Source organism: Hypanus sabinus, chromosome 16 (genome assembly GCF_030144855.1).
Source record: "Hypanus sabinus isolate sHypSab1 chromosome 16, sHypSab1.hap1, whole genome shotgun sequence".
Lineage (NCBI taxonomy): Eukaryota > Metazoa > Chordata > Chondrichthyes > Myliobatiformes > Dasyatidae > Hypanus > Hypanus sabinus.
The window spans coordinates 22,710,609-22,738,419 of record NC_082721.1 but is presented as its reverse complement, the minus strand read 5'-3'; the positions used below and the strand labels follow the sequence as shown (position 1 = coordinate 22,738,419).

Sequence of the window (27,811 nt, the reverse complement as noted above, 5' to 3'; positions counted from 1 at the left end):
GACTTGTCAATCAGTAGGCATGATTGACGTTTCTGCGTAGGAGAGAATTAACCAATGAAGTTGAGGTAGAGGTGGGACTTGGCATCGTCGGTTGGAGAGAGTCCACGTTTGAATCACTGGCGTGTTGGTGATTTGAGTGTGAAGTATTGGTGCTAGAGTTTATTGGAATTCCATCGTGGTACCAATATATATTGATATTGTAGTTCAATAAAATATAAGATCGGCATGTCTCCCGTCGGTAAAATGCTAATCAGCGGGACAGGAGAGCCCGCAGGCCCGAACCGACTGCGCTGGAATCTGAGCAAACAGCAAATCGAGGAGGAGGCCCAGGCCATAATGTGCAGGACGAAGCAGGTGTACGATCGCGTCGGCTCGCTCGACCTGGCCGAGGTGACCTACGAGAATACGCTGAAGGAACTGGCCGACATTGAGGTGGAATACACAGGTGAGGTGGTGGGGGGGCTAATGTTTCGGGGATTGGAACGCCCTGAGATTTATCATTCATTTAGCTGCAACATCACTGGAATCAAAACATCACCAGGTGCCTTGATTAGTAAACCTGCACTTAGCAGCTTCTGTTTATTAAGCGAGTGTTGCATATTGAAATTTTATTAATAACTGTACAACTCTCCCTGTGATCTTGGACCTGCTGGCTTGGCTTAAGTATACACTGATAGTATTCTGAAAGGAATTGAATGCAGACTGGGAAAGAAGCATCAGAACGTTATGGAATTAGTGGAACTGGCAGATGTGGCCTAGTGATAGTACCGCCACTCCAGTGCAAAATCTGGGCTCAGTTGTATTCTATTGGATTAGCCAGCCCTTGGCAGTCCTTACGTGTTAAGTACATGTTTTGAGTATAGGTGACTGCATCTCTGGTCACTTGCTCACCGTAATTATTAACTAGTTTAGTTGCCTCACAACTTGAGTCCCAGGTTAATTCCTAAATTTGAATCCATTGTTGTCTGTGTGGAATTTGTACATTTCCCCCCCATGACGGAGCATTTCTCCTGCGTGTGCTGGTGGGTTAAGTGGCGCCTGTAAGTTACTTTGTAGTATGGTGACAAAAGGTATCGAAAGGGAATTGATGGGTAGGTGAGGGTAAGTTGCAGGACGGCATGTAAAAAGTGGGAAATTGCCTCTTGTTTGGTATCATGTATTTATCCTTTTATCCCAAGGTTGAAAAAGTCTTTATCATGGAAACCCAAGAGACTTCAAGTGCTTTAATTCATTCTTGATGCAAGGTATCAGCTCAAAACACTCTCCAGATGCTGATCTCCATAAGCTTGTTTTCTGAACTTTGATTTTGATGAGAGCAACCACAAATGGCCAATATCTATTTCTTATCATACTGCTGTGTGTTGAAGTGGTTTTGCCTGCTCACTACAATTATTGCATTTCAAAACAAATTACAGGTTGCAAATGGAATTTGAGAATACCTAAGTCCACATATACTACGTAACTGCATAACTTCATCAGAGAAGGTTCTGCAAAGTGCTATTTAGAGTTGATGGGCAGAATGCCATCCTTGAGGCTGTTAATAGTTGAAAATGAAGATGACAGAGCTGTGGTGAGGGAGAGCTGACTAATTGGATTATTTTTAATTTTCTAGTTGAAGAGTCAATACAAGCAGACCAAAAGACCTGCCTGCAAATTATGAACTTAAATATTATGCTGCTGGCTTGGATTTCATCAAGCACTACAGGCCAGAAAAAGGCCCTTCAGCCCATCTAGTCAATGCCAACCTGTTTTACTGCCTAGTTCTATCTACCTGCACCCAGACCATAGCTTTCCATACTTCCCTCATCCATGTACCTATCCAAACTCCTAATTCATTGAGTTTGTTGGATCAAAACCACCTATGAGCATGAAAGTATGCCCATCTGTAGAATTAAAAGTCAATTAGGCTGGATTCAGAAATTGGTTCAAAGTTAGGAATGCGTTGTTAATTTGGTCGTTTTAAACACAATTTTTAAAAAATCTCCTTTTGGAAAAGAAACAAAAGCAAATGAAGTATTATCCATTGTGTCAGCCGTGACTGACATGCCTCATAAAATGATATCAGATTGCACTGAAAGAAAAATAAAGCTCGCCTGTTGAATTAGCTGACTTCACTTCAATGCTTGATGGTGTCTTGCATTTCATTGAGTCACAAAGCATGGAAGGAATCAGCTTATATTGGTACCAACTCTTTGATATAGCTTTTCAATATACTCTCAATCACCTGCTTTTCCCATTTTCTTTTTGTTTACAGATTATTGCAAAATCCTTTGTAAGTTTCTATTGAATATGTTTTCATTATCCTTTCAGGTATTGAATTCCGTATTATAACAATATAGTACTGAAAGCTACCTCCAAATCCAGTGTCTGCCTTTTGGATTTGTTTTTAACCAATTATTTAAATCTGAGATCACCAGCAATTTGTATCAGTAGGAAGCAAATTTTCCTTGTCTACTGTACTGTCTCAGATCAAAAGGACTAAAATCTGGATAGGAAATTAATAAATCCCAATATAGATAATTTTTGTATACTGGATGTAATTGTATTTATTATACTATAGTTTTTCATTTGTGCCATCTTGTATGCTGCTTGCAGAGTTGAATTAGTCTACATTTTTAACCAGAAGATCATCTAAAAATTAATTTATGATTTTAACTCATGATCTGTTGGGCTTGTTTGCATGCAGAGATGTAAATAGCAGTACAGCAAGCTCTTTAGGGAATAGTTTGGAAACAGCAATGTTGGGATGCCATGTTGATTATGTCTGTACTGAATTCACTATCACCTGTGCCTCATTTGTCAGTGCAGTATTCAGTTTATGCTGGCGCTTTGTAGCTAAGCCTGAAGGCCATAATCTAGCCTGTATGCATGGAGTCAAGTTGTCAGCAGATGCTACCGTGATGAAAGGGAAAATCTGCCCGCTGAATATTCAGTCTTTGACTACTGGTACTGCTTGTACAAATCATTATTTCATTCAGTGTCACAGGTGCCAGTTCATTGCAATATTATTTCAACTTGCATCCATAATATTCTATTGCAAACTAATGCATACACATTGTGCATGAGCAAACTATTATTAGTACCTAAAATACAATTATTTTTACTGAATAGGGAGAAATGTCACACTTTTCATTTGTACTGTAAATAGCATAAAGAAAATTCAATGGTGACCCCATCAAATTGATTGTTGTATCTAGAAAGCATTGTTCAAAGTGGTTTGTTTTGTGGAAATACCTTTGTAAGCAATAGACCAGACATTCTATTATTTTGTGTAGAGATCACTGTTGATAGGAGATTTTACCTCTGTCTCTCCGTGGCTTTGTTGGACAAAAAGGTCAGAGGTTATGTTAGTTTTCTCATTATATAGTGTAACCAAGAGATTAAATGAAAGTTCCCTAATTGCCTGCACTCACCTAAATATGCTATGTACGTTATGAATGAATTTTCATTGTATCACTTTAAGTAAAGTTTCAACAAATTATAACTTAGATTTTCCATGAGAATTGATGATTTCTAATGATCATTTAATGAAGGAGTCCAAGCTTGCATGCAGGGATACCCATGCAATATTCAAGCATGGGGTGGTAAATGGTAAATAACATTTGCATTACACAAGTGTTAGACCTCGAGTGGCATGTTGCTGCTATTGGTAGTTCAGTGTCTTGTGGCTCAAGTGACCTAGGTTCGATACTGATCTTTAGTGCTGTCTGTTTGGAGTTTGCCAGTTCTCTGTGAATGTGTGGAATTCATTCTCCTGGGTGCTATGGTTTCCTACAGGTGATTAGAGGATGACAATAAATGTTCATGATACCTACTTCTCAAAATAGACAATATAGTAGATCAGCCAGAAACATCAACTATCATCAATTTCAAAGTTGTAATGATAAACCCGAAGAAATATGCAGATACTGGAAATCTAAAACAACACAAAATTCTGGAGGAACTCGACCAGTCAGCCAGCATCTGTGAAAATGAATACACAGTGGACATTTGGGGCCAAGAGCCTTCTTCAGGACTGAGAAGGAAGGAGGAAGACACCAGGGGGAAAAAGGTGGGGGGAGGAGAAAGGGCTAGCAGGAAGGTGACTGGTGAAGCCAGGTGGTGGGAATGGTCAAGGGCTGGAGAAGAAGGAATCTGATTGGAGAGGAGAGTTGTTCGAAGTAGAAAGGGAAGGAGAGGAGGACCATGGGGCAGTTAAGAAGAAATAAAGGGTCAGAGTGGGGAATAGAGGAAGAGGGTAAAGATATTTTCCCGCTGGAAGGAGAAATTGCTATTCATGCTATCAGGTTGGAGACTGTCCGGAAGAATGTAAGATATTGCTCCTCCACCCTGAGCATGGCACAAGAGGAGGCCATGGACTGATATTTCAAAAGGGGAAAGGGAATCAGAATTAAAATGTTCGGCCATTGAGAAGTTCAGCTTGTGCTGGGGAGAGTGGCGGTGCTAGATGAAGCGGTCCCCCAATTTATGACGGGTCTCGGCCACGTAGAGGAAGCCACAGTGGGAGCACAGGACGCAGTAGATGACCCCAGCAGGTTCGCAGGTGAAGTGTTGCCTCATTTGGAAGGATTCCTTGGGGCCTTGAACATATGCGAGGGACGAGGTGTCTGGCCTGGTGTAGCACTTGGGTTGCTTGTAGGGATAAGTGCTGGGAGGAAGATTAGTGGGGAGGGTCGAATGGTCAGGGAATTGTGGAGGAAGTGATCCCTGTGGAAAGCAAGAATGGGAGGGAGGCAAAGATGTGTTTTGTGGTGGGATCCCTTTGGAGATTATGGAAGTTGTGGAAGATGATGTGTTGAATGCAGAGGCTGATGGGGTGGTGGATAAGGACAAAAAGAACTCTATTAAGGCAGCGGCAAGATGGGTGTGTGCAGATCATTTCTTGGCATTTCTGTCCTAGTTGCTATAAAGTTAGAAAGTGTCTGCTTGAGCTCGTGAGGAAGCTATCTGTTTATGTTCTAAGACTTCCTTTCTGTCAATAAGCCCATGTCCTTTTATTCCATGGTGAATGCTTATCTTGAGATGACGAACTGAAATAACAAAGTATGGAAGTTAAAAGCAGTAAGAATGCCCTTCCCAATGAACTGTGCATTATACTAGATCTTTCTCTTAATATCTCTCTAGTGTAATGGAAGATTGCTTTGTTGAATGCTTTGGATCTAATATTGAGATATTGTTTGCTATTTCAGTTCAGAGGAATATTCTTGACTTCCCACAACATGTTTCTCCTTGCAAAGAAGTTCGGGCTGCAAGCACTGAGGCAGATAAACGGTTATCTGAATTTGATGTGGAGATGAGCATGAGAGAAGACGTTTACCAGAGAATTGTTGCTCTTCAGGTGAGAAATGACACACGTTGAATGAAGTATGGGGGTGCTGAAGAAAATTTTAGGCAACTTTTATTTTGCAAGATTCCTTTTTTGATAGTTCTACAAATATTAGTTTCAAAAGTATTGTCAGAGCATTATACTTAGTTTTTTATATTTCTTCAGTTGATTCCAGCTCAATGGGCTAAGGAATGCTTCAGCTGATGAGAATAAGTGGACATGGCTCATGATGGCCCTAGTAATTTACAACAGTATTTTTTGAGTAATTTTCCATAGATGAGTAGCTTGCTGGGATATCAGATAGTTACAGAACTGAAGACAACAGGGAAAACACCTCCTTTTGTTTAGCATGAAACATACAATTTTGGTTTGGGTGGTGCGAATTTTTGCTTTGCTTTGAACATTGGTACTGACTCTGGGGTTTGTGTTCCCATTTTAGACACCATAATAGCTCTTTTTTTCTAAAACCATGAACATCTCACTTTTGTGATATTATCATATTCTTCAGAGCTCTGCGTGGATTTGCTGATACACTTCAGATAGAGTGCTTGTCTACTCTATCATAATTACTTTATACCTGTTTGCTTCTACATCGTGGGGTCATGGGTTATACTGACATTCAGGATTATAAAGCATAATCTAAGCTGGCATTGCTGTATTTGAGGAAATGTTGCACTTTTGGAAGCATCATTCAGCAATCATATTCTCATTAAATTAGTTATGGTTCCTTTGATCGTTTGCTTTGTTACTTGGATAAGTGTGGAAATTATAGATCTAATACATGCTGATGAGCGCTGAGCCCACTCCGTGGTGGTGCATGCATTTATCAGACCAAAACCAGTCCGGGCCCGCCCAGTAGCTTTGGTGACTCAAATTTCTCACATTGAGCTGAAAAGACGAATGTGAATACTAAAATCAGTATTTCTCCGGATGTCTTGATTTCCCCATCATTCAGTAGGATCAAAGTAGGTTAATTGGTCTGTGACCTTTATTTCATTTACACCTACAGTCTTAGAGTTGTACAGCACAGAAAAGGGATCCTTAGCCTATTTTGATCATGACAACCAAGATGCCCATCTGAACTAGTCCCATTTCCTTGTTTTGAACCCATATCTCTCTAAACGCTTGCAATCCACATACTTGTCCAAATGTCTTTTATATATTGTTATTGGTCCTGCCTCAACTGCTTCCTTTGGCAGTTCATTACATATATGTGCCACCCTCAGTCTGCATAGTTTTCCCAAAATACTGTGTAAATATTTGTTATATAAATAACAATTTATATAATTTGTATAAATAATATAATTAGCATTGGCTTCACTTATAAGTTATTAGGTTAACAGGATTTGTTGGAGAATGATTTGGTGACGGTAAGTGTTATATCCTGCAGTAATCTCTGAAGTAAAGTGTTCTAACTTTGGAATAAAGTTCCAGCTGACAAATCAATAAAGATTAAGCTCATGTAAAAAATGCTTTTTGTCTGTATGAAGATATTTTCTAGATTCCTTTATATAGTAACATAAATTCATTTAAGATGATTCTTTGCTTCTAGTCTCTCTGGAGGTTTCTTTTCTCCCTCAGGATAAATGTCAAGCTGAAGATCTACGGCCAGAAGCTAAGCGCTACATGGAAAGACTGTTGAAATTAGGAAAAAGAAATGGACTCCATTTGTGTAAAGAGAAGCAAGAGGTGAATGGCAGTAAAATTGTGGCATTTATAGATATTTAATCAAAATGAGAATGCTAGTAAATAATGCAGGATTAATATCAATATAAGTGGGAATAATATGCTCTTTTTGTAGTCGTATTGGAGGGACATGGTTAAAAGTTAAAAATGTGTCACTGCCCAGCACATATGAACCGTCTGCCATTCTTGGAGAGATGAGTTTCCTTTAGTTAATATATACGTCAGGCTCTTGCGATGCTTTTGGGAGCTGATTATAAAGCTAACCACAGCTCCTGTTCTTTCCAGGCAAGAAACTAAATTAAAATCTGATGAAGGGTCTCAGCCAGAAATGTCAATCCCTCCATAGATGCTGCCTGCCCTGCTGAGATTCTCCAACATTTTGTGTGTTGATCTGCATTTCCAGCATCTGCAGAATCTCTTGTGTTTAAAATGAAAATCTTGATGATCCCAATGAGTAGTTATTCATAGAAATATTATGTAAAATTAACCCAAGTTACTTGGAAGTAACTGGTACACCAGCTAATATTTAACTGAACATCGAAGAGAAATGGCATGTTGGAACTTCTGGTTCCATTGTCAGTGTAACTTTTGGTTCGGCTAGCAGCATAATCCAGGAGAAAACAGCCTTCGGCCTGGCCAAACTTAAGAAATCTTGTTTGGGTGGATGCTGCACGATGTGTCCCCTGTTACAAATCAGTACCACAAAATAACAAATAGTTTAATGTGATTTAACGATTGTGCTTTATAATTCCTAATTTGACTATATGGTAAGTGAAGAATGAAAAAAAAGAAAAGGGCCCATTCTAATGTCTAATGTGCAACATTGGAGCTCATGGTTCAGTCCACTGGTTCCCTGTCGACCTCCCCTGAGCATAACCGACCCTCGCTCCGAGTCCACTCTGTCCGGCAGTCTGTCAACTCTCTCCATTTACGTCTTCTCCCCACATCTCCCCCCGGCAAAAGACCACGAAATCCTTGCTCCCAGAACCTCAAGAAAGAACAACCTGCCTCTCATTGGCTAACATACATTCCAAAGGCCCCGTCATCTCTAGTCATAACCCAAACATTGCTGCTGCAGAGAAACCATTACCTTAGCAATGAAACATTACAGAGAGGCAATTACATCAGTATCACATTACTTGGATTTTTCTGCTAGGTCTCCAGGAAATTCATCTTTATTAATGGCTTTCTAATTGGGGCACTAGATCTTCCTGTACTGTCAAATGTTCTATTTAAATACTTTATTCAGGAATGTACAATATTCCTAAAATATTGAGAATTGCTAGTGAAAGGACTTAATGTGATTTATTTTGTGCTTCAGGAGATCAAAGCTATCAAGAAGAAAATCAGTACTTTATGCATAGACTTCTGCAAGAACCTGAATGAGAATACCACGTGCCTGGAGTTTACACAGGATGAACTCGGTGAGTTCATCCTGAATTGGAATTTATCCCTATTAATAACTAATGAAACTGTATTTATACATCTAGTGAGCCCACTATTTCAAGCTTAAGATCATGAATCTACAGACCTATGCATTTAATTCTGTGGTGTGTGTATATGTATATATTGTTTTGATCCATTGTTAGGTGGAGCATTCATTGTTCTTTTTTAGAAGTGTGGTGAGATAAAACAATCGTATCTACACAGTCATTTAAAAAAAAAACGAGCATTGAAAAAAGTCAGTGAGTCGTGCAGTATCTGTGGAGTTACAGAGGACTGCAGCACAGAAATGGACCCTTTGGCCAATTTAGCTATTTAGCAATTTGGCTATTATTCTGCCTAGTGCCATTGACTCGTACCTTGACCTCAGCCCTTCACATCCCCACCCATCCATATATTTATCCAAGCATCTCTTAAAAGGTATAACTTGATGCTTCTTATCAAGACTATATCAGACTGAGAAAAAATCTAAAAAAAATGCTGATATATAGCAGTATGAAGGCTGTTGGGTGATATGTGGAGCCAGAGGGGAGAAGATCATGGATAGGTGCAACCAGGAGTGTGGAGGGATGAACAAATGGACAAGAAAATGGTGAAGAAGTGAGTAAGTGTAGGTAACCCAAATCATCAATTATATTGTAGAGTTGAAAGTGAAATATGAGATGCTTTCTTCTGATATGTGTGTATCTTCTCCCTAGTTAAGGGGAGAAAGGCCAAGGGCAGACAAGTCACTGTAGGAGTGGGGAAGAGATTTAAATTGATATGCAGCTAGAAGTTTGAGATGGCCATCTGTTGCTTCCACAGATGATGTCTGACCTAACGAGTAATTTGAGTGTTTATTTTTTGGTTCTTGATTTCTGCATTTGCTATCTCTCTTGATTTCGTACGCTGTGGCCTTGCTGTGAGTTTTTGTTGCCTTTATACACTTAGTGGCCACTTTATTAGGTATCCCCTATACCTTATAAAGTGGCCACTGAGTATATGTTTGTGGACTCCTTTTATAGCCCATCCACTTCAAGGTTTGACATGCATACAGAAATACTCTTCTGAATATCACTGTTGTTAAGTTACTGTCTCTTTTCTGTCAGCTTGAACCATCTGTTTGTCTGGTACTAACACTCGTTCCACGGTCGAAGTCACTTGGATCAGATTTCTTCCCCATTCTGATGTTTGGTCTGAACTGAACCTCTTGGCTAATTATATATTAATGGGTAGGGGTACAGATGTACCTAATAAAGCGACAACTTTCAGATTAAACTATTCAGCTGGACTTCTCCATTTAACGAATATTCTTGTACTGTTGTGATACACTCAGTTCATCATTTGAAATTGCTTTTATTCAGATATTAGGGAAAATATTATAAAATGTTAGCCTTGGTTCATTTGTATGTTGTCTATTTTCTTCCCTTAATGAGGAAGATTATATTTCTTTCAATCCTGAGGACCGCTATCTTATCCAAGTGGCTGTGTTTTATGTATACCTGGATTATTTCAATATATGGACATGAAACTGAACCCATGACTTTCTCCTTTGTTTTTTCAGACCATGTTTTAAAGCGGAGATAGTAATTCTGTGCCTGTTTTGCTAGTGAAATACTGAAACCAATAAAGTTCAAAGTACAATTATTATCAAAGTGCATATATCTGAATGTACAACCCCAAGATTCATTTTCTTGCAGACATTCACAGTAAATACAAAGAAACACGATAGAATCAATGATTGACCACACACAAGAAGACAGACAAACAGCCCATGCACAAAATACAACAAACTGCAAATGCAACAAGTAAATAAAAAAAGCAATAAGTATCAATAACATGAGCTGAAGAGTCTTTGAAAGTGAGCCCGTAGATTCAGGGAACAGTTCAGTGTTGGGGGTAGGTGAAGTTATCCCCCCTGGTTCAAGTGCCTGATGGTTGAGGGGCAATAACTGTTCCTAAACTTGGTGATGTGGGTCCTGAGGCTCCTACCATCTTGATGGCAGCAGTGAGAAGAGAGTATGGCCAGGATGGTGGTGGTGGGGGGTGGTCCCTGATGATGGATGCTGCTTTCCTGCAACATCATCCCACGTAGATGTGCTCAATGGTGGGGAGGGCTTCACCAGTGATGGACTGGGTTGTAGGCTTTTCTGTTCAAGGGCATTGGTGTTTTCATACCAGGCCATGATGTAATCAGTCAATATATTTGTTATGCTTTGTAACTCCAAAGCATTAAAAACTAATTGAAAGGTAAACAAGGGAGATAAGTCATTTACTTCGATTTTACTTTAAACGAGGCACATGCATATCACGTGGGGTGATGATGTATGCCATTCACATACTTTGTACATGTAACCATAATGAATTACTTAAACAGCAATGCTTAATCAAATAATATTTACAATATTACTTAAATATTATTAAATACACAATGCTCTCCATCACACATCTATAAAAATCTGTGCAAACTTCTAATAAAGTAGGGCGCTGCCGTGCTTTCCTACAGCAGTATGTAGAGTTTCCTGCAACTTTGATTAAATTAAGATTACTTGATGCAGATTAGAGAATAATTGAGACTCTCTTCATATCACTGAATGAGTTTAGCAGCTTTTCCAGAGGCCAAACCTATGTTTCTTGTTTGAATCAATCGTTTGATCTTTTATTATATATTGAGTAAGTAATATAAATACTGAGTTTTATTGAAGTGATTTTTGGCTTTGATGTTGATAATGGCATATTGTGCTTCTAGGTGGTCTCCCTGATGACTTTATCAGTGGTTTGGAGAAAACAGAAACTGGGAAGCTAAAGGTGACACTAAAATATCCACATTATTTTCCCTTAATGAAGAAGTGTTATGTCCCAGAAACCAGGAAGAAGATGGAGCAAGCCTTCAACTCCCGTTGTATGAAGGTAGGCTAGGCTTTACTTGATGACCTCTGTTCACTAAAAGAGAATTTACAGCACAAAAACTGGCAAGTTGATCTGCCCTGTTGTTCATTTGTTTCAGCTTACCTTTCATTATTTCTTTCCGGTGCGTGATTATTTCCTGTTAAATACGCGTATTCTGTTTGCTTCAGCCAATGCATCCTTTCTACTTTCCAATTAAGGAACGTTATGTTAAATCTCTTATTAATGCCTCTACTTCTGTTTAATATAAATACCATTACCACTTTTTTTATCATTAGTATGTTTACACTCCATATTAAGCCTGTCCTCCTTTGTTCTTAAATGACGTATCTATTTTAGTAACGTCTAATATTTGCAAGATTGTTTTTTTAACTGTTCACCTTGAATGCCCAAAAGATATACGTGTAACTATGTAGATAGAGGGTGTTGTTTCTATCAGAGTTAAGTCATTTCCCTCTACCCATGCAGTTTATTGCACATGCCCAATAAATTCCCTATGATTCTTTCCCACTCTTAATCTACACTAGCAAATGGTTTATAGTAGCCAAATAAATCCACCAGCAGGTTATTGGGACATGGAAGGAAATCAAAATACCTAGATGAAGCTAATGCAATTGTGTGGAGAACATGCAAACTCTACACAGACAGCATCTGAGGTAAGTATCAAACTCTCGATTCTAAAACTGTAAGGTATCAGCCCCCCCCCCCCCCCCCAGGAAAGTGTCATTCCTTTCTAGTAATATTCCTAATTTTAAACACTTAGGTTAATTTTTTCCATAAAATCTCTCAGGTATGCAATCTAGATGTAGCTGCACTCCGAACATTATACAGCTCAGGAACAGGCCCTTTGGGCCACAATTTGAAACATTGTACCTTGCACTCCCCACCCAGAATCTCTAAATTATAATCAACAGGAGTGTAGTATGACTTCTGTATTCCCCTCCTGTCACAAAGTAGAGTCCCATTGTCATTGGAATGTAGGATCTTTCTGTTCTGCATAACTAAGTATTCTTGTTGTTTGAGCATTACAGACTTTTTTCCTTGTCATTATTCCCTAAACAATGCAGTATAACAACTGTTTCATAGCATTTACATTGTATTAGGTATTATAAGTAATCTTAAGATGATTTAAAGTATACGGGAGGATGTGCGTAGGTTACCATGGATTGGGATCGAAAAAAATCGGAAGTTCTCTTACTATGCAAGTTGGAACAGGTATATCCGGTATTATTTAGTGTCAGTTAGTCAAACGTTTGTCTTAGTATATAATATATATTTTACCTTTCTGTGCATATAAAACACTTAAGAACATATGTCTCAGCGCCGGGCCAGTGACAGACCACTTCCGAGCATGCTCTCCATCTGTGCCTGGTTGATGTGGAGGATCAAAAACCTAAAACCCCAAAACCCAATAATTCAACCATTGTGTTGCTTAGTAATAATTATAGCTTTCATCGGGGCAGGGCCTTTCTCACTTTATCCTTTAAAATTGTTCCGATCATTGACCGACTCGACTGTAGCCTAACGCTTTTCCAATGACCAGTGGCGTTTCACCTCTTTCTGATCGCTTTATTATTTCCACTTTATTTTCAGTCGTGATTATTTTTGTGAACAGAAACACTATGGATTCAGAGCTCCGCCACCGGGTCCTAATGTGTTAACCTCTGAGACAGGTTAAATAAGGTCCTAAGGTCCACTGCATTGAGACAGGTTGAATAAGGAACTTGAGCATCTGCGTTTTTCGGTATCCGCGTGGGGTCCTGGAACCAACCCCTCGTGGATAAGGAGGGCCGACTGTGCATTGAAAATTCAGCAAGTAGCTTCAAAACATGATTGGGCATAGCAAGGATGTAGAGGCGCTTGTATTACTTAGTGCTTTAGTATAAAGACTTAAGGAAAGTTTTTCTTTTGTTGATCTAGGACAACACAGATATCCTTAAGGAAGTGGTGGCACTTCGTAAAAAGAAATCGGCCCTCCTGAACTTCAAGACCCACTCAGATTTTGTGCTAGAAATGAACATGGCTAAGAACAGCAAGAATGTCACTGTCTTTCTTGGTAATTAATGTGATTAGAATATAAGATACAAGGAGTCAATGGAATGTATTTTTGTTTAAGGATCTACAACATATATGTTGTATGTTGGCATGGAAGCCTTGACAATCTACCAAGTGAAGATGCTTAATACAGTAGAATTGCTGTACTGAAAAACAAAGTGACTTAGTGTTGAAGTTAAGAACTGTTGCCAGTTGCGGACAGCATTGTTCGAATTATAAATTCTGAAATGAATGATCTTCCTAAAACCTTGACTGCTATTTTGCAAGATCAAGTAATTTTGTAAATAGATTTGGTTATCTTCCTGGCAGGAATGGTTCAGAGGCACTATGAAGGCCATGAGAATTTGCTACTACCCCATTCCTATCTACTGCCCTTTTGGTTGTGACAATTGTTATCTGGCTAAATTGATCCCTGAAGGATCAAGATGCAAACTCTTTTAATAAAATGTTTTAAATTTTCAATCTTTTTTTAATTTTTTGCACACCAGACCTTCTGAATCAATGTTACTCTGTCTATACTGACACCAACTAATGAATCTGAGATTTTATCTCTTCATGGGGTATGGTTGCCCCTGATAAGACTGGCATTTATTTTTCACCTTTTAATAGTTTGAACTGAGAGGCAATTTAGTGTCATTTGTATTAATGGGTTTGGTGTGTGTAGGTGGATTGGCAATTTTTATTGTTTACAAATGCTGTTCGCCAAGAAAGTAGAAATGAGTCTTGTGTTTTCATGAAGAGACCATTTTTGTTCATCTGGCTTCAGTGCATCTAAATCTTTATATTGTGTTTCAGATGAACTAGCAAGGAAACTAAAACCACTTGCTGACGAGGAAAGGGCAGTTATCTTGGACCTGAAGAAGGAAGAATGTGCAAAGCGACAACTGGATTTTGATGATATTATAAATGCCTGGGATCTACGGTACTACATGAACCAGGTGGAGGAGGTGAAGTATTGTGTGGACCAGAACCTGCTGAAGGAGTATTTTCCCATGGAAGTGGTAACAACTGGCCTGATGAGTATCTATCAGGAACTGCTAGGATTGACCTTCGAGCTTGTTGAGAATGAACCTGTATGGCACGAGGATGTAAAGTTGTACTCTGTGAAAGACAAGGCATCTGGAGAGCTGTTGGGACAATTCTACTTAGATTTGTACCCAAGGTAATTTACAATTATATTCATTCAGAGTATAGAAAATCTGAACCAAATTTAGATGTTATTGTCATAAACAGCTAGGTTCCTTTGACCACTTTGCAGCAGATCAAGTGGACCAGAAAGATTGAACTTTGTGGTCTGTGCTGAGTGAAGGTTGCAAGTTTAGGTCTGGTTATATTTTCATAAAGATTAGTTGTAAAGGACCTGGTTCTCAATGAAGCAGTAAGAAATGGGATAAATTTAGATATCATCAGAATGGAGCCATAGAGAATGAAGAATGTGACATATAGCATGTAGTTTTGAAGTAGAAGAACTGAAAGTACAGAACATTAATAACTGTGGAATTGTATCAATAAATTAGAGGACAGCAAAGAATAGAGTTGGGGATCATCATGGATGATTAATAAGAGAACTGTTCCATATCCTTAAAGAAGGAAAAGGCTTGAAAAGAAGTGTTCAAAATTCAAATGATTATAAATTCAGTGTTTACCTTTAACACATTTTTTTGTTCAAGTCAATTGTGGAAATGATTAGAGGTATTCTGCTAGCAGTTGTATTTAATTATAGGTGGTGACATTAGCTGTTGGGAGATATTTGTGTTAAGTTAAGGATGTATGTATTTACAGGGAAGGGAAATATGGACATGCTGCCTGTTTTGGACTTCAGCCAGGCTGCTTATTACCAGATAATACAAGGCAAATCACAGTAGCTGCTATGGTCGCAAACTTCACTAAGCCAACTCCCAGTGCTCCATCTTTACTTCAGCACGATGAGGTTGAAACCTACTTCCATGAGTTTGGTCATGTGATGCATCAAATCTGCTCCCAGGTGAGATATCCATCAATGGCCTATTGCTGTAGTAATAGTGGCTGTCCACTTCCTAAACCAATTTACCATGCTTCATATGTGGGGCTAGACCGTTTATTGCTAGTTTATTTGATTATTGGATAATATTGCCTGAACCTGCTTGTAGTCTTGTGGCCATACTTGTGGTTCCCAATTAAAGCCAGTGGATTTCAATATAGAATGTGAACACTTTTATATGGTGTTGCTCTTCAATTTAATTACTGTTATTAATTATTGAACATAGAAATGATCTGTCTCCTTTGCTTTAAATGTTAGCTACAGACAAGGCCAGCTAATTCCAGATGAGTAGATCTTAAAATGGGTATTTTCTTAATGTTCTTTGGCCTTCATATGTAAGTGTGACTTTAACAAAAAAAACTCAAATTTAGTCCATGCTGGCTCTCTAGAGAACAATACAGTTAGTCCTATTTCCCCCCACTCTATCCATTTGCCTCTGAAAGTTTATTCCTTTGTAGTGTCTATCCAATTTACTTCTGAGTTCACTGTTTCCCTTTGCATCCATCACTTTCCAGGCAACAAGTTCTAGATCATTACTATTTTTTTGCGGGTGGAAGGTGGGGGGGTTCCCCCACTTTGCCCTGAACTGCCGTGTCCAAATCCTTCCCCTTATAATTGTAACCTTAACTAATAGAACATCATATGTCTACCTTATTTAAATCTATCATAAACCAGTAAGACCATAAGACATAGGAGCAGAATTAGGCCATTCAACCCATCGAGTCTGCTCTGCTATTCTGTGGTGGCTGATCCCAGATCCCACTCAACCCTATATACCTGCCTTCTCACCATATTCTTTGAGGCCCTGACTGATCAGGAAACAACCAACTTCTGCCTTGCGCATGGACTTGGCCTCCACCACAGTTTGTGGCAGAGTATTCCACAGATTTACTACTCTCTGGCTAAAAAAAGAATGTTCTTGCCTCTGTTCTAAAGGGTTGCCCCTCAATTTTGAGGCTGTGCCCTCTAGTTCTGAATACCCCCATCACAGAAAACATTCTCTATACATCCTCCCTATCTCGTCCTTTCAACGTTCGGTAGGTTTCAATGAGATTTCCCCCCTTCCCCCCCCCCCACATTCTTATAAATTCCAGTTACAAGTTCCAGTGCCAAATGCTGCTCATATCTTAACCCCTTCATTCCCCAAATCATCCTTGTGAATCTCCTCTGGACTCTCTCCAATGATAACATATTCTTTCTGAGATATGGGGCCCAGAAGTGTTAACAATACTCCAAGTGCAGCAGCACACCACCTGCTAACCACTTTTGCTTAAAGGAGAACAACTCTAGTTCTCTCAGCAGGACCTGTCGTTAAAACTCCAGGGATGGGGAATTTTTCATCTCCACTTCCTCCTCGAGTCCTTTGTATCTTGTTTAAAGTTTAGAGACCAAAATGGGACTTGTAGTGCAGTTGCACCCTAAATGGAGTTTTACATAGAATAGCTTCCTTTAATTTCTACTGAATGATTCCAGCCATGAAGCACTTGATACTGTGCACTTAGGTACAGTATCTGATGCTTCATAACTAGAATCATTCATCAGTAAAAATGAAAGGAAGTTATCCTTTGTAAAACTGCATTGACTATTGGTCCCATTTTCTAAGCTAACTAGTTTCTCAGTGTGTCCTGGCAACTTCAAAAAAAAAACCTCGGGTCTGTCTTTTCCTTCAAACTCGACATTGACCCTCCTGCACTCCAAAGATGCATACTTAACATGAGACATGCAAGACTGCAGATGCTGGAAGCTGCAGCATAAAACAAGCTGCTGGAAGAACTTTGGTTCGGCAAGAAATGGACAGTAGTCACTTAGTGTCAAGGCACTTCATGTGGACTGATATCTGCGTTACACTTCTCTCTAATATATTCCATTAGAAAATCTATCTGTTGTATCGCAGTCAATAACCATGATTTGGAACTCCTCAGATGCCATAGTGGAATGTGAGTTCAAGTTTTTGGATTTTGGATGTATTTTCTAGATTTGTGACAATTAAATAAATAACATAATCTCTGTACTATGAATTCGGATGCTACCAATTCTAACAAAAGGTCTTCAACCTGAAAGTTGTATTCACTTTCTCTCACCATAGTTGCTACCTGACCTGGTAACTTATAGCATTTTATGATTTTTTTTTAAATTTAGATTTGTATTTACAAGTATTCAGTGTTTTGCTTTAGCATTATAGTATCAGTATTCCCATACCTTGTTTGCTAGGAGTCATAGCAAAATATGAACAACTGGCATTACTTGTACCTGATTTTCCATCCCCCACTTGTCTCATCATCTCTGTCAAATGTAAAGGTGTGGACATTTGCTGGCAAGATTGGCATTAATGCCCACTCTTGAAACTGAACTGAGTGACAGCTAGGCTATTTCAGAGAGCAGTTAAAAGGTAATTGCAATAATATCTGGAGTTGTATTGTGACTAAACTAGGTATGGACAGTAGATTTTTCTTTCTTAAAAGCCTAGAGCCAGTTAGATTTATAAAGTGAAAAGCAGTGTGGGAGAAAATAAATAAAATTTATTTAATTAACAATTTAAATTCTCCTGTTTCTGAGGTGGAATTTGTATTTGTGAATCTGGACCATCACTATTACCTTACTAGATTGCTTATCCAGTACTGTAATCTCTTTGCTATTATATTTATTTTTACACAACTTCAGACAAAATACACATAGAAGTTTTGTACTCCATATCTCAAAATGTTCTACTTTAGTTTTGATTATTGGGGAGAAGAAAGTTTCTTTCCAACCCATGCATTTGATTGATAGTGCTCATTACCACTCATAGTATGTATAAAGAGAAAATGGAGACTGAAAGCTGTCCAATCGAAATAGCAGGAGGAAGGTATCCTTTAAAACCTTGTGTGGTCCATTTCATAATGTTGCCATTGCCAGTGGTGGCTTTAAAGGTGATTCTTCTGCTGCTCTTGATTCTGTAGAGTAGTACTTTTACACTTAAAATTAGCATAAATGCTGCACCAGTGCTCCAGCTTGTCAGCTGTTCCTCATCTTATAAAAACTTTGTTTCTGACTGCTCAGTTGGTAACTCCCTTGCATCACTGGAGCTGAGCCATAGGTTGTTTGGCTTGATAAGGTGTTACCTGATTTCATCCAGTTTAACAGAAAAAGCACCTTAAGTGGTGTGTATGTGTGTGAGGAAGGAAATTAGCCCCACCTGAATGCATTCAAATAGCCCCTCCTGCAAACTACGGTGTCATAATGTTCTTCACTGGTAAAATACCCTGCTGATTCTTGTGGACTGGGGAAGTTTACCAATTTTTATGAAGTTACAGGCAATATCTGATAAATTTAAAACTTATTAATCAGCACTGTGGAGCGGAAGAAGTAATTATGTTAACCATTCTAATCCTAAATTTCATCATGTGATCATATAACAGGCTGAATTTGCCATGTTCAGTGGAACACATGTTGAGCGAGATTTTGTGGAGGCTCCCTCTCAGATGTTGGAGAACTGGGTTTGGGAAAAGGAGCCCTTACTCCGGATGTCTAGGCACTACAAGGATGGGAGTATGATCCCACAAGTTCTTCTGGACAAGCTCATTAAATCCAGACTAGCTAACGCTGGTAGGTATTGATCTCTTGTTTCACACCTGTGTAATGCATTAAATTAACAAAAGAGCAATAGTTAAGTGCTCACATGGGTTTGTTCTTCCAATTTATTATCAATTCAGCACAGTATAGGCCCTTCAAGCTGTACTGCCCAGCAACTCTTGCTTGACCCTTGTCTAATCATGGGATAATTTAGAATTATCAATTCTAAACTAGTAACAGGTATGTCTTTGGACTGTGAGAGGAAACTAGAGTACCTGGGGAAAACCCAGACTTTCTTCGGGGAGGATGACAGACTCCTTACAGATGACATCAGAATTGAACTCTCAACTGTAATGCCCCAAGCTGTAGTAATAATGTGTTAACTGCTATGCTAGCATGGTGCCCACTTAATGACTAGGCTCAAATGATAGAATGGTGCCTTCGGATTAATGAAATGGCAAATATTTGTAGGTATACTCCTGTATATGAGTGCAAAATAGTATCAGTGTTCAAAAAGTAAATGCTCTCTAACACCAAAATAGTGCTGCTCACTATTCTCAAGGGGAAGAAAAGCCCTGTGGTGTGGTGCAAGGGAAAGTTTTGAAAAAAATATATAAAATTTTAATGATCTTTCAACTGTCAACGAGTATTTGCTAATTTGGAATCTTCCTGGGGACGATCTGCCAAAAACCGCCTAAACTGGCGTGGGGGGGAGATACAGTTCCTGGAATTGCAATTTACTCTAGAGCGAAATCAACTTGATGTGTATATTCTTTGCCCAGTTCTGTGCCTCCTTTGACAAGAATTGAAATCTGTATTGAATAGGTTATGTATTGGGGTTGAGGGGGATAATGAATCAGCTAAGATGGAATGGCAGAGAATGGCATGAATGGGCTGAATGGCCTAATTCTGCTCCTGCTGCTTTGTCTTATGGTATTTGACAAATCTGTGGCCCTGACATTGTCCAAGTTTGAGTGCCCATCCCAGTAAAATGACAATTCTTTTTATCAAAAACAAAGCCAAAATACTGGAACTCAGCAGCTTTTTATATTTTACATTGTTTTGGATTTAATTGTTAGCACCTGACCATTTGAAGTTTATTTCTGATGCCTTGGAAAAGTCTTTATTTGGCTGCTTTTCTGTGCATTCATGTGGAAAATATCAGCTGAATTTGGACTTGCCTTATTAACATGTCCAAAAAAAATCAAAGTCTGGGAGCTGTGGCATTACTTACTCTTCAAAGAGTAGTGCTTAGCTTGGGAAGGAAAATAAAAAGGACAATAACCAAATTTCTTTCCCTCTTTATTTGTACACAGGCCTCTTCAACTTAAGACAAATAATTTTGGCAAAAGTTGATCAGTCACTGCACATGAGCTCGAATACAGAAATTGATGCCAAGGAAGAGTATGCCAGATTATGTAAGGAGATACTGTGTGTTCCAGCATCACCAGGTAGCTAAAAGAAAAAATACCTTTTTTTTTCTATCATTGATACAAATGATGAATATATGTTCCTTAGTGTGGAATAGCCCAGAATGTGTCAATTAATTAGATGCTGAGAAAGCATTTGATAGAGTTGAATGACCATATTTATTTACAGTGCTTGAGAAATTTAATTTTAGTTGGATATTTATATCTTGGATTAAATTGATATATCACACCCCAGTAGCCTCGGTTCTTACTAATAATCAAAAATCTCCCTTTTTCTTTTTGCCCATTTTGGGGTACTAGGCAAGTTTGTCCTCTTAGTCTGTTACTATTTGATATTGCCCTGGAACCTTTAGCAATTGCTATTCGAGAATCAGCTAATCTTCTTGATATTCCTTGTGGGATGGAGATATGTAAGTTATCATTATATGCAGACGACTTCTTGTTATACATTTCTAATCTTGAGAAATCCATTCCTGCAGTTATATCCTTGTTGGCTCAGGTTAGTAATTTTTCTGGTTGCAAACTGAACCTTAATAAGAGCGAACTGTTTCCCCTAAATATGCAGGTTCCAATTTATGGAAGTTTACCTTTTAGATTGGTTACCGATCACTTTATATATTTAGCGGTTAAAATTACGAAAAAAGCATAAGAATTTATTTAAGGCTAATTTCTTACCTTTAATCGATCAGATTAAACATTTGTTCACTAAATGGTCACCATTGTCTCTGGCACTGATAGGTTGGATCAATGCTATTAAGGTGATTATTTTACCTAATTTTTTATATATATTTCAAGCGGTACCAATTTTTATTCCGAAATCCTTTTTTGATAATGTTTATTCTAAAATTTCTTCATATATATGGCAGAATAAAAACCCTAGGTTAGGTAAAAGATACTTACAGAAGTCTAAAAAGCAGGGTGGACTGGCTTTGCCAAATTTTAGATTTTATTATTGGGCAATTAATATCCTATATTTGAAATTTTAGTTATGGGACTTGGATATAACTTCAAGTCCTCACTGGGTAAATTTGGAAACCAAATCTGTACAGGGGTTTTCATTGGGTTCTATCTTAGGGACTTCACTTCCCTTTGCTTTTTCTAAATTGCATAAACAAATGGATAATCTGATAGTTAAATACACTTTACGAATATGGTTTCAATTTTGGAAATTCTTTGGGTTGAATCAATTTATTTTAACAATTCCTATTATATCTAATTTCTTTTTTCATCCCTCTATTATGGATTATCAAGCCTATTTAGCTTGGAAAACTAAAGGTATATTACAATTTTCTGATTTATTTTTGGATAATTGTCTCATATCATTTGAACAATTATCTAATAAATATAATTTGCCTAGATCCCATTTTTTAAAAATTATTTACAGATTAGAAACTTTTTAAACACTGTGCTTCCTGCCTTCCCGAATCTGGACTCTATGGGTATCTTGGAAAAAATTTAAATTTAAATCCTTTTCAGAAAGGTGTAATAGCAACTGTTTACAATATAATTATGAAAAAACATTCAGACGTATCTTATAAAAGTAAGAATGATTGGGAAAGGGAACTTAAGTTTACTTCACCTATTGAAAAATGGGAAAAAAATTCTTCAGTTAGTTAATTCATCCTCTATACGTTCCAAACATTCGTTGATACAGATTAAAGTTGTGCACAGGGCCCATATGTCCAAGGAAAAATTAGCTCGTTATTATTCCCATATAAATCCTATATATGACAGATGTCATTCTGAGATAGCCTCTCTAACTCATATGTTTTGGTCATGTCCGTCTTTGAAAAAATACTGGAAAGACATTTCTACGTTTCTCTACGGTATTGAGTATTGATTTACAACCTCATCCTATTACTGCAATTTTTGGTTTACCAATGAGTAGAGCCAATTCATTTAACGCCTTCAGCTCGTCGGATGATTGCATTTCTTACATTAATGGCGAAAAGATCTATTTTGTTCATTGGAAAGAGATTAATCCCCCTACCACATTTCATTGGTTCTCTCAAACTATGTTATGTTTAAACTTGGAAAAAAAATTAGAAGTGTTATATATGATCCTTCTATTAAATTTGAAAAGACGGAGGCCATTTATTTATTTTTCTTCTGGTTTTGTACATGTAGAGAGATCGGGGTTGATGACACTTATGGTTCTTTTTCTTTTTTTAGTTAGTGGTTAGCCTTGGATAGTTTTTTAAATTATATATATAATTTTTTTGTTTTTTTTTTCTTATTGTTATTCCAATTCTCTTTGCTTTGTGTGTATTATATTTGTACTATGCATGATTTTGGGAGACTTAATTCCCTTATACCAATTGAGTATATATTCATGTATGTTAGCTATTAACAACGTAGTCCCAATAATTCTGCATCAATATCTGTTATTTTTAATATGTTGAAATTAATAAAAAGATTGAAAAAGAAAGAAAGAAAGAAAAGGAATAGCCGTCTGTAAAGTATCCCTGTTGCTGAATTGTTTGATACTGTACATTATCTCGTTAGACAGCATCCTATCTAGGATCCTGCTAAGTTGAAAATATTAGTTGCCACTTGCTCATTAATATTAATATATAGTGCTGCTTATGGTTAAAAATTTGCGTGCAACTGAGCTAACAACAAATTTAACTAGATCTCACCTATAGAAATGTAATAAACAGAAACAAATTATGTAAAAATATATTGACTGCAGAAATAATGCTTGCTTTTCAGAAACTAATATGCCAGCCACATTTGGACACCTAGTCGGGGGTTACGATGCCCAGTATTATGGTTATCTCTGGAGTGAGGTTTACTCAATGGACATGTTCTACACCCGATTTCGACAGGAAGGCATCATGAGCTCAAAGGTATGGATTCGTTAGAATTCTTTTTTGGAGGGGGGGGGGGGGGGAATTATTGACATCTCAAATGTAACCTGACTGTCTTAAGTCATTTTACAAAGTAGGTTATTAGATGGTCACTAGGATTATTTTCCTTCCCTAACCTTGACTGCATTGTCCTAGAATGAGTGTATATTTAGAAGGGCCATTTTAACCTAACAGATTTTTGTCTCATTCCTAGAGAAATGCAATAGTCCTACATTTTCTCTTCCCAAAACTAACTTTCTTGGTTTAAAATATTTATCCAATTTTACCTTAGAAAGACTTTGTGCCAAAGTATTCTATTCTCCATAAACCTATTCTCCCCATCTTTCTGCTCCATTTGTGGAAACTTCATCTTGATGATCCTTGTCACTGACCCACCAGCTAGAATATTTCTTCCTTCACGCTTTCAAAGCAATTTCATTTTATATCTGTCTCGTTTGTCTCTGTTTAACCTCACTGTAATATTTGCAGAACTTTTGAATATCTTCTGGAATACTTAAAAGCTAGTGCCATTTCTGTGTTGCTGTGGTTTTAAGTCATTATCCAGCTTGCTGCTGTTGGGTGCAGTTATCTGTAGCAATTGCATCTTTTTAGTTTTGGCATCCTCTGTAATATATATCTTTGCCTGAATGTCAAATGAAGTTTGAAATTTGGACCCTCTCAGAGAAGATGGGGTACCATTAGAGAGGAGTTCTGGAGGAGGTTTGTGATAATGATTCGGGGAATGTATGCGGAGTGTATGATGTCTCTGAGCTTGTTTCACCTGAGTTCAGAAGAATGAAGGGGAAATGTCTCATTGAATATTGAAAGGTCAAGATAGAGGGATGTTGAGAGGATGTTTCTTATAGTGGGGGTGTCTTGGGCCAGAGATGGTGAATCTGTAGAATTCATTGCCGCAGCTGGCAGTGGAGGCCAGGTCATTTTGGGTATCTTTAAAGCAGAGATTGATAGACTCTTGAATAATCCGGGCTTTAAAGGTTATGTGGAGAAGGCAGGGGAATGGGGTTGAGGGGGATAATAAATCAACCATGACGGAATGGCAGAGCACACTCGATGGACCGAACAGCCTAATTCTGCTCCTATATCTTATGATCTGATGAAGATGATCTCAGATTTATTAAGTACTTTGATATGAGAAAACGTTTTCCAACTTGCATATTTCAACAGCATAAAGTGGGCTATTCACACAACTAGATCTAAGTTGGTGTTTGTTCTATGAATTGCTCTCCTTGCACACCACCTCATTTGATCCCATCAACGTTTCCTACTTCTCTTTCACCTTCATGTATTTGTCCAGCTTTCCCTTAAGTTAATCCATATGCCTCAGCTACCCTCTGTTCAAAGGGGCTTGCTGGCAGACTAAAACCTGACTCATTATCAGGAGCATAATATGGAGGTCTTTCTGGTTACATGTCCCACAATACAGCTACCATTTACTTGATAAACTACATTGATAAGCAAGCTCTGGTTTTCCATTGTTTGGTGCTTCAGTTGTAATCATTCCTAATTTTTTTCAGTTTATAATAAAACAACACTTAATGATGTTATATGCTGTCAGTTATAAAACAATCTCCTAACCTCTTTATGCTTCTCTCTTGTAGGTCGGAATAGATTATCGCAATTGTATTCTTAAACCAGGTGGTTCAATGGATGCTGAGGACATGCTGAAATGTTTTTTGGGCCGTGAGCCTAAACAAGAAGCCTTTCTTCTGAGCAAAGGGCTGAGAGTAGATATCGAGAAGCAGTCTGCACCTTCAGCCTGTTGAGATTGTTTCACTGTACATCATGTACACCTTCCACTATGGCACAGTAGATGAACTGCTCTCCAGATGGATTTTTTTTCATATATGTGTTGTTCAACTGCAGCCTGCTAATAGGTTAACCAGAACTTGCCGAGTTCTAGCAGAACCCTTCTAATGAAACAAGGTACACTAAAACTTGTGTGGGGAAAAATTCAATTGTAATCGCTCCATAGAGAAAGGAGAACCAAACATGAGCCCTTTTCTCATAAATGAACTTTTTACCGCAGTCTCTCCTTGTTTACCTAGAAAGAGTAAAATTGTCTGAAGCTGTTGCTCTGGATCAGTGGCACTAGTTCAATTATGTGAGGGTATCGTCCAAAAAGTTAGACTAGTCTTAGATTGATTGAGCTGCAGAGTAATAGGATAGTTTGCCATTTTTCACTACCTAACACATGATGTGTACCCAGTTCAAAACTTCAAAAATCAATTGCCACCTTCTAGAGAAGATGATAATTTTCATCTTTCAAAAAGAAAATAAATCAATTATGTGATTCGATCAGAGTATAAATCTTACTACAATAGAGAGGAAATGTTCATGGCAATGTGCTTATTTTTTCGTATTTTTCTTTCCACAAAATGTATCTGGTGATTGCCTACAGTAGTTGGCACAAAGATTCAGGAAATTTTTCAATTTGGGCTCAGTTGAGGTCAACCAATGTGACTATATTGGGTTTTCTCATTTGATTTAAGGAAAGATGTAGTGATGTGGGGGCACCCTTGCTCTCCAAAGTTGTCCAACAACCTTATTTGAAGATTTGTTCCATGAGTGATGAGCGAAGTACATCTGCCATATGTGGAATTTTACCTAAGGATAACAAAAGTAGAACATTAAAGAATGAATATAATATTGTTTTATGGTGCATTAGATTACTTTTCACTTTTGTCCCAGTGCATCTGATGCTGGGATACTTAAGTATCTAAACTTTTAGTGTGAAATATAGTATTACTAGAGTATGGATATGCCTTTTTTTTTGTGTGGGAAAGAATAACATTTCAAAAGCTCATTATGAAAAGGTCCTTGATTAGAAACATGGCATCTGGACAGTGCCCCCTTCCTGTGTTCGCTGAGGTAAAAGCTATCGATGTTGAATAGGAATGTCTCTCTGAAAGCCTTGTACTCTTCCTACTTGTTCTTGTGGCTCTACAGGCTCTGTGCCATGGCTCCCAGGTCTCCATGCAGTTCTTTCTCTGTCTTAATGTGGGTAGTTTGCAGAGCACAGCACACACCATGATGAAATCTCCACACCTCTTTTCCTAAAACAAGTCTCATTCTTTCTTTCCAGCAGAGCAGGGTTATATAATGATAGAAGGGTATTTTCTGTCAGTTTGTTCTTGTACTGAATACTGCTTGGATTCTGGACATTTAACCTGCAATATTTTCTTACTGGTTATTAAGTACATCACTGTCAAACCAAGATCTAATGAGATCTTCCAGTTAGTGTACTGCAGCTTAAGCCCTTGAGCTGCTGGGGCTTCTAGTACAAAGGAGTATGAATAATCATTTGGCAGAACTGAGCACCAGTACTGTGAAAATTCATAAAAAGGGTTTCTTGTGTAAGGTGGAGATAAAGCAGGAATTTATTTTCTTCAATAAATTGACGTTACTTTTAGCAATGAAAGTCTGTCAATGTCAAACAGATTACTGCCTAATATTTGACAAAAATATAACACGACAAAATTGCCCCTTGTTTTGAAAGTGGCACAGCCTTCAGTTTCAACATTTGTAATTGCAAGCACTGTCTTGGACCATGATGGCTAATGTTTGGTGGAGGAATTAAGATCTGATACTATGATTTTCTGTACTTTCAATAGTATCTGGGGTCAAAGGTTGATTACTGCATGTCAAGGTTGCTCTTGAGTGACTTTACCACTCATTCTGCCCAAATCTTTATCTCAAAAGACCATATCTTTTATTCTCTTACTTTGTAGTTCTCTCTTGCATGATCAAACTAAATTGTAACATTATCCTTTAACCCTACAGTTTTTAAGCATTGCTAATGATGTTATCAGTATGAAAAGAGTTGGCGGTTAAGTAACTTAACAAAATAAGTGTAACAAAGGCATTTCTTAAATCTAGAAAATTCATACTAAATAAAGGGAGTTGCAGTGATTATGGGGTTGAAGTAATTTGTCATGTGTTAAAAGGTGAATTCATGACCTGTAAAGAAAGGAAGTTGTACAACTTAGTAATCTAACTAAGGTTTCTCATAAAGAATATGTTTATATTGTTGTGTGTTTTAAGCAGAGACCCATTACCTCTTATGTGACACTGGTGCTGTTGGGAAATTGCTCATTTGGGTCCCACAATTTAGTATAGTTTACTTGAATACAGTGACATGATAGAACACCATGAATAGGAGTCTAAATATGTACTAAGGGAAGTACATGATGTAAAGAACACTACCATGTAATAAATGCATTTGTGTCTCTTTATGATCTGGCTGAAGTTGTGCAAATTTTTTTTGAGAGAATAACCTTAAGTGAGATGCAATTTGCTGAGGTTTTACTGTTAGTGTGTAGAATAATGTAATGACTACTCCCAGAAATTATTAGTATATTTTGGAATTTGGTTTGATAAACTTAGATAAGACTTTGTTTCTGTGATTGCTTTTTTTAACTTGTGCACTGTGAAGGTCATTTGTAAGGCCAAATCCTTGTCCTTGTCCTTGAAAATAAGGCAGTGAGCTTCCTTTCTGAACTACTCTTCAGTTTGGTGAAAGTACATACTCCCATTTCATTGCATT

The 27,811-nt window shown here is 37.9% G+C and overlaps 1 protein-coding gene across 1 annotated transcript; it reads left to right on the top strand.

The window, feature by feature from the left end:
* Nucleotides 1–79: 79 nt before the first annotated feature.
* Nucleotides 80–27,178, top strand: LOC132406066 (thimet oligopeptidase-like). Its single transcript, XM_059991255.1, has 12 exons — nucleotides 80–445; nucleotides 5,190–5,338; nucleotides 6,908–7,015; nucleotides 8,334–8,436; nucleotides 11,184–11,344; nucleotides 13,262–13,397; nucleotides 14,192–14,558; nucleotides 15,179–15,380; nucleotides 18,815–19,001; nucleotides 20,285–20,419; nucleotides 23,111–23,247; nucleotides 24,867–27,178. Exons 1-12 carry the CDS (start codon nucleotides 226–228, stop codon nucleotides 25,029–25,031), a joined length of 2,070 nt encoding a protein of 689 aa, XP_059847238.1. The 5' UTR covers nucleotides 80–225; the 3' UTR covers nucleotides 25,032–27,178.
* The last annotated feature ends 633 nt before the right edge of the window (nucleotides 27,179–27,811 follow it).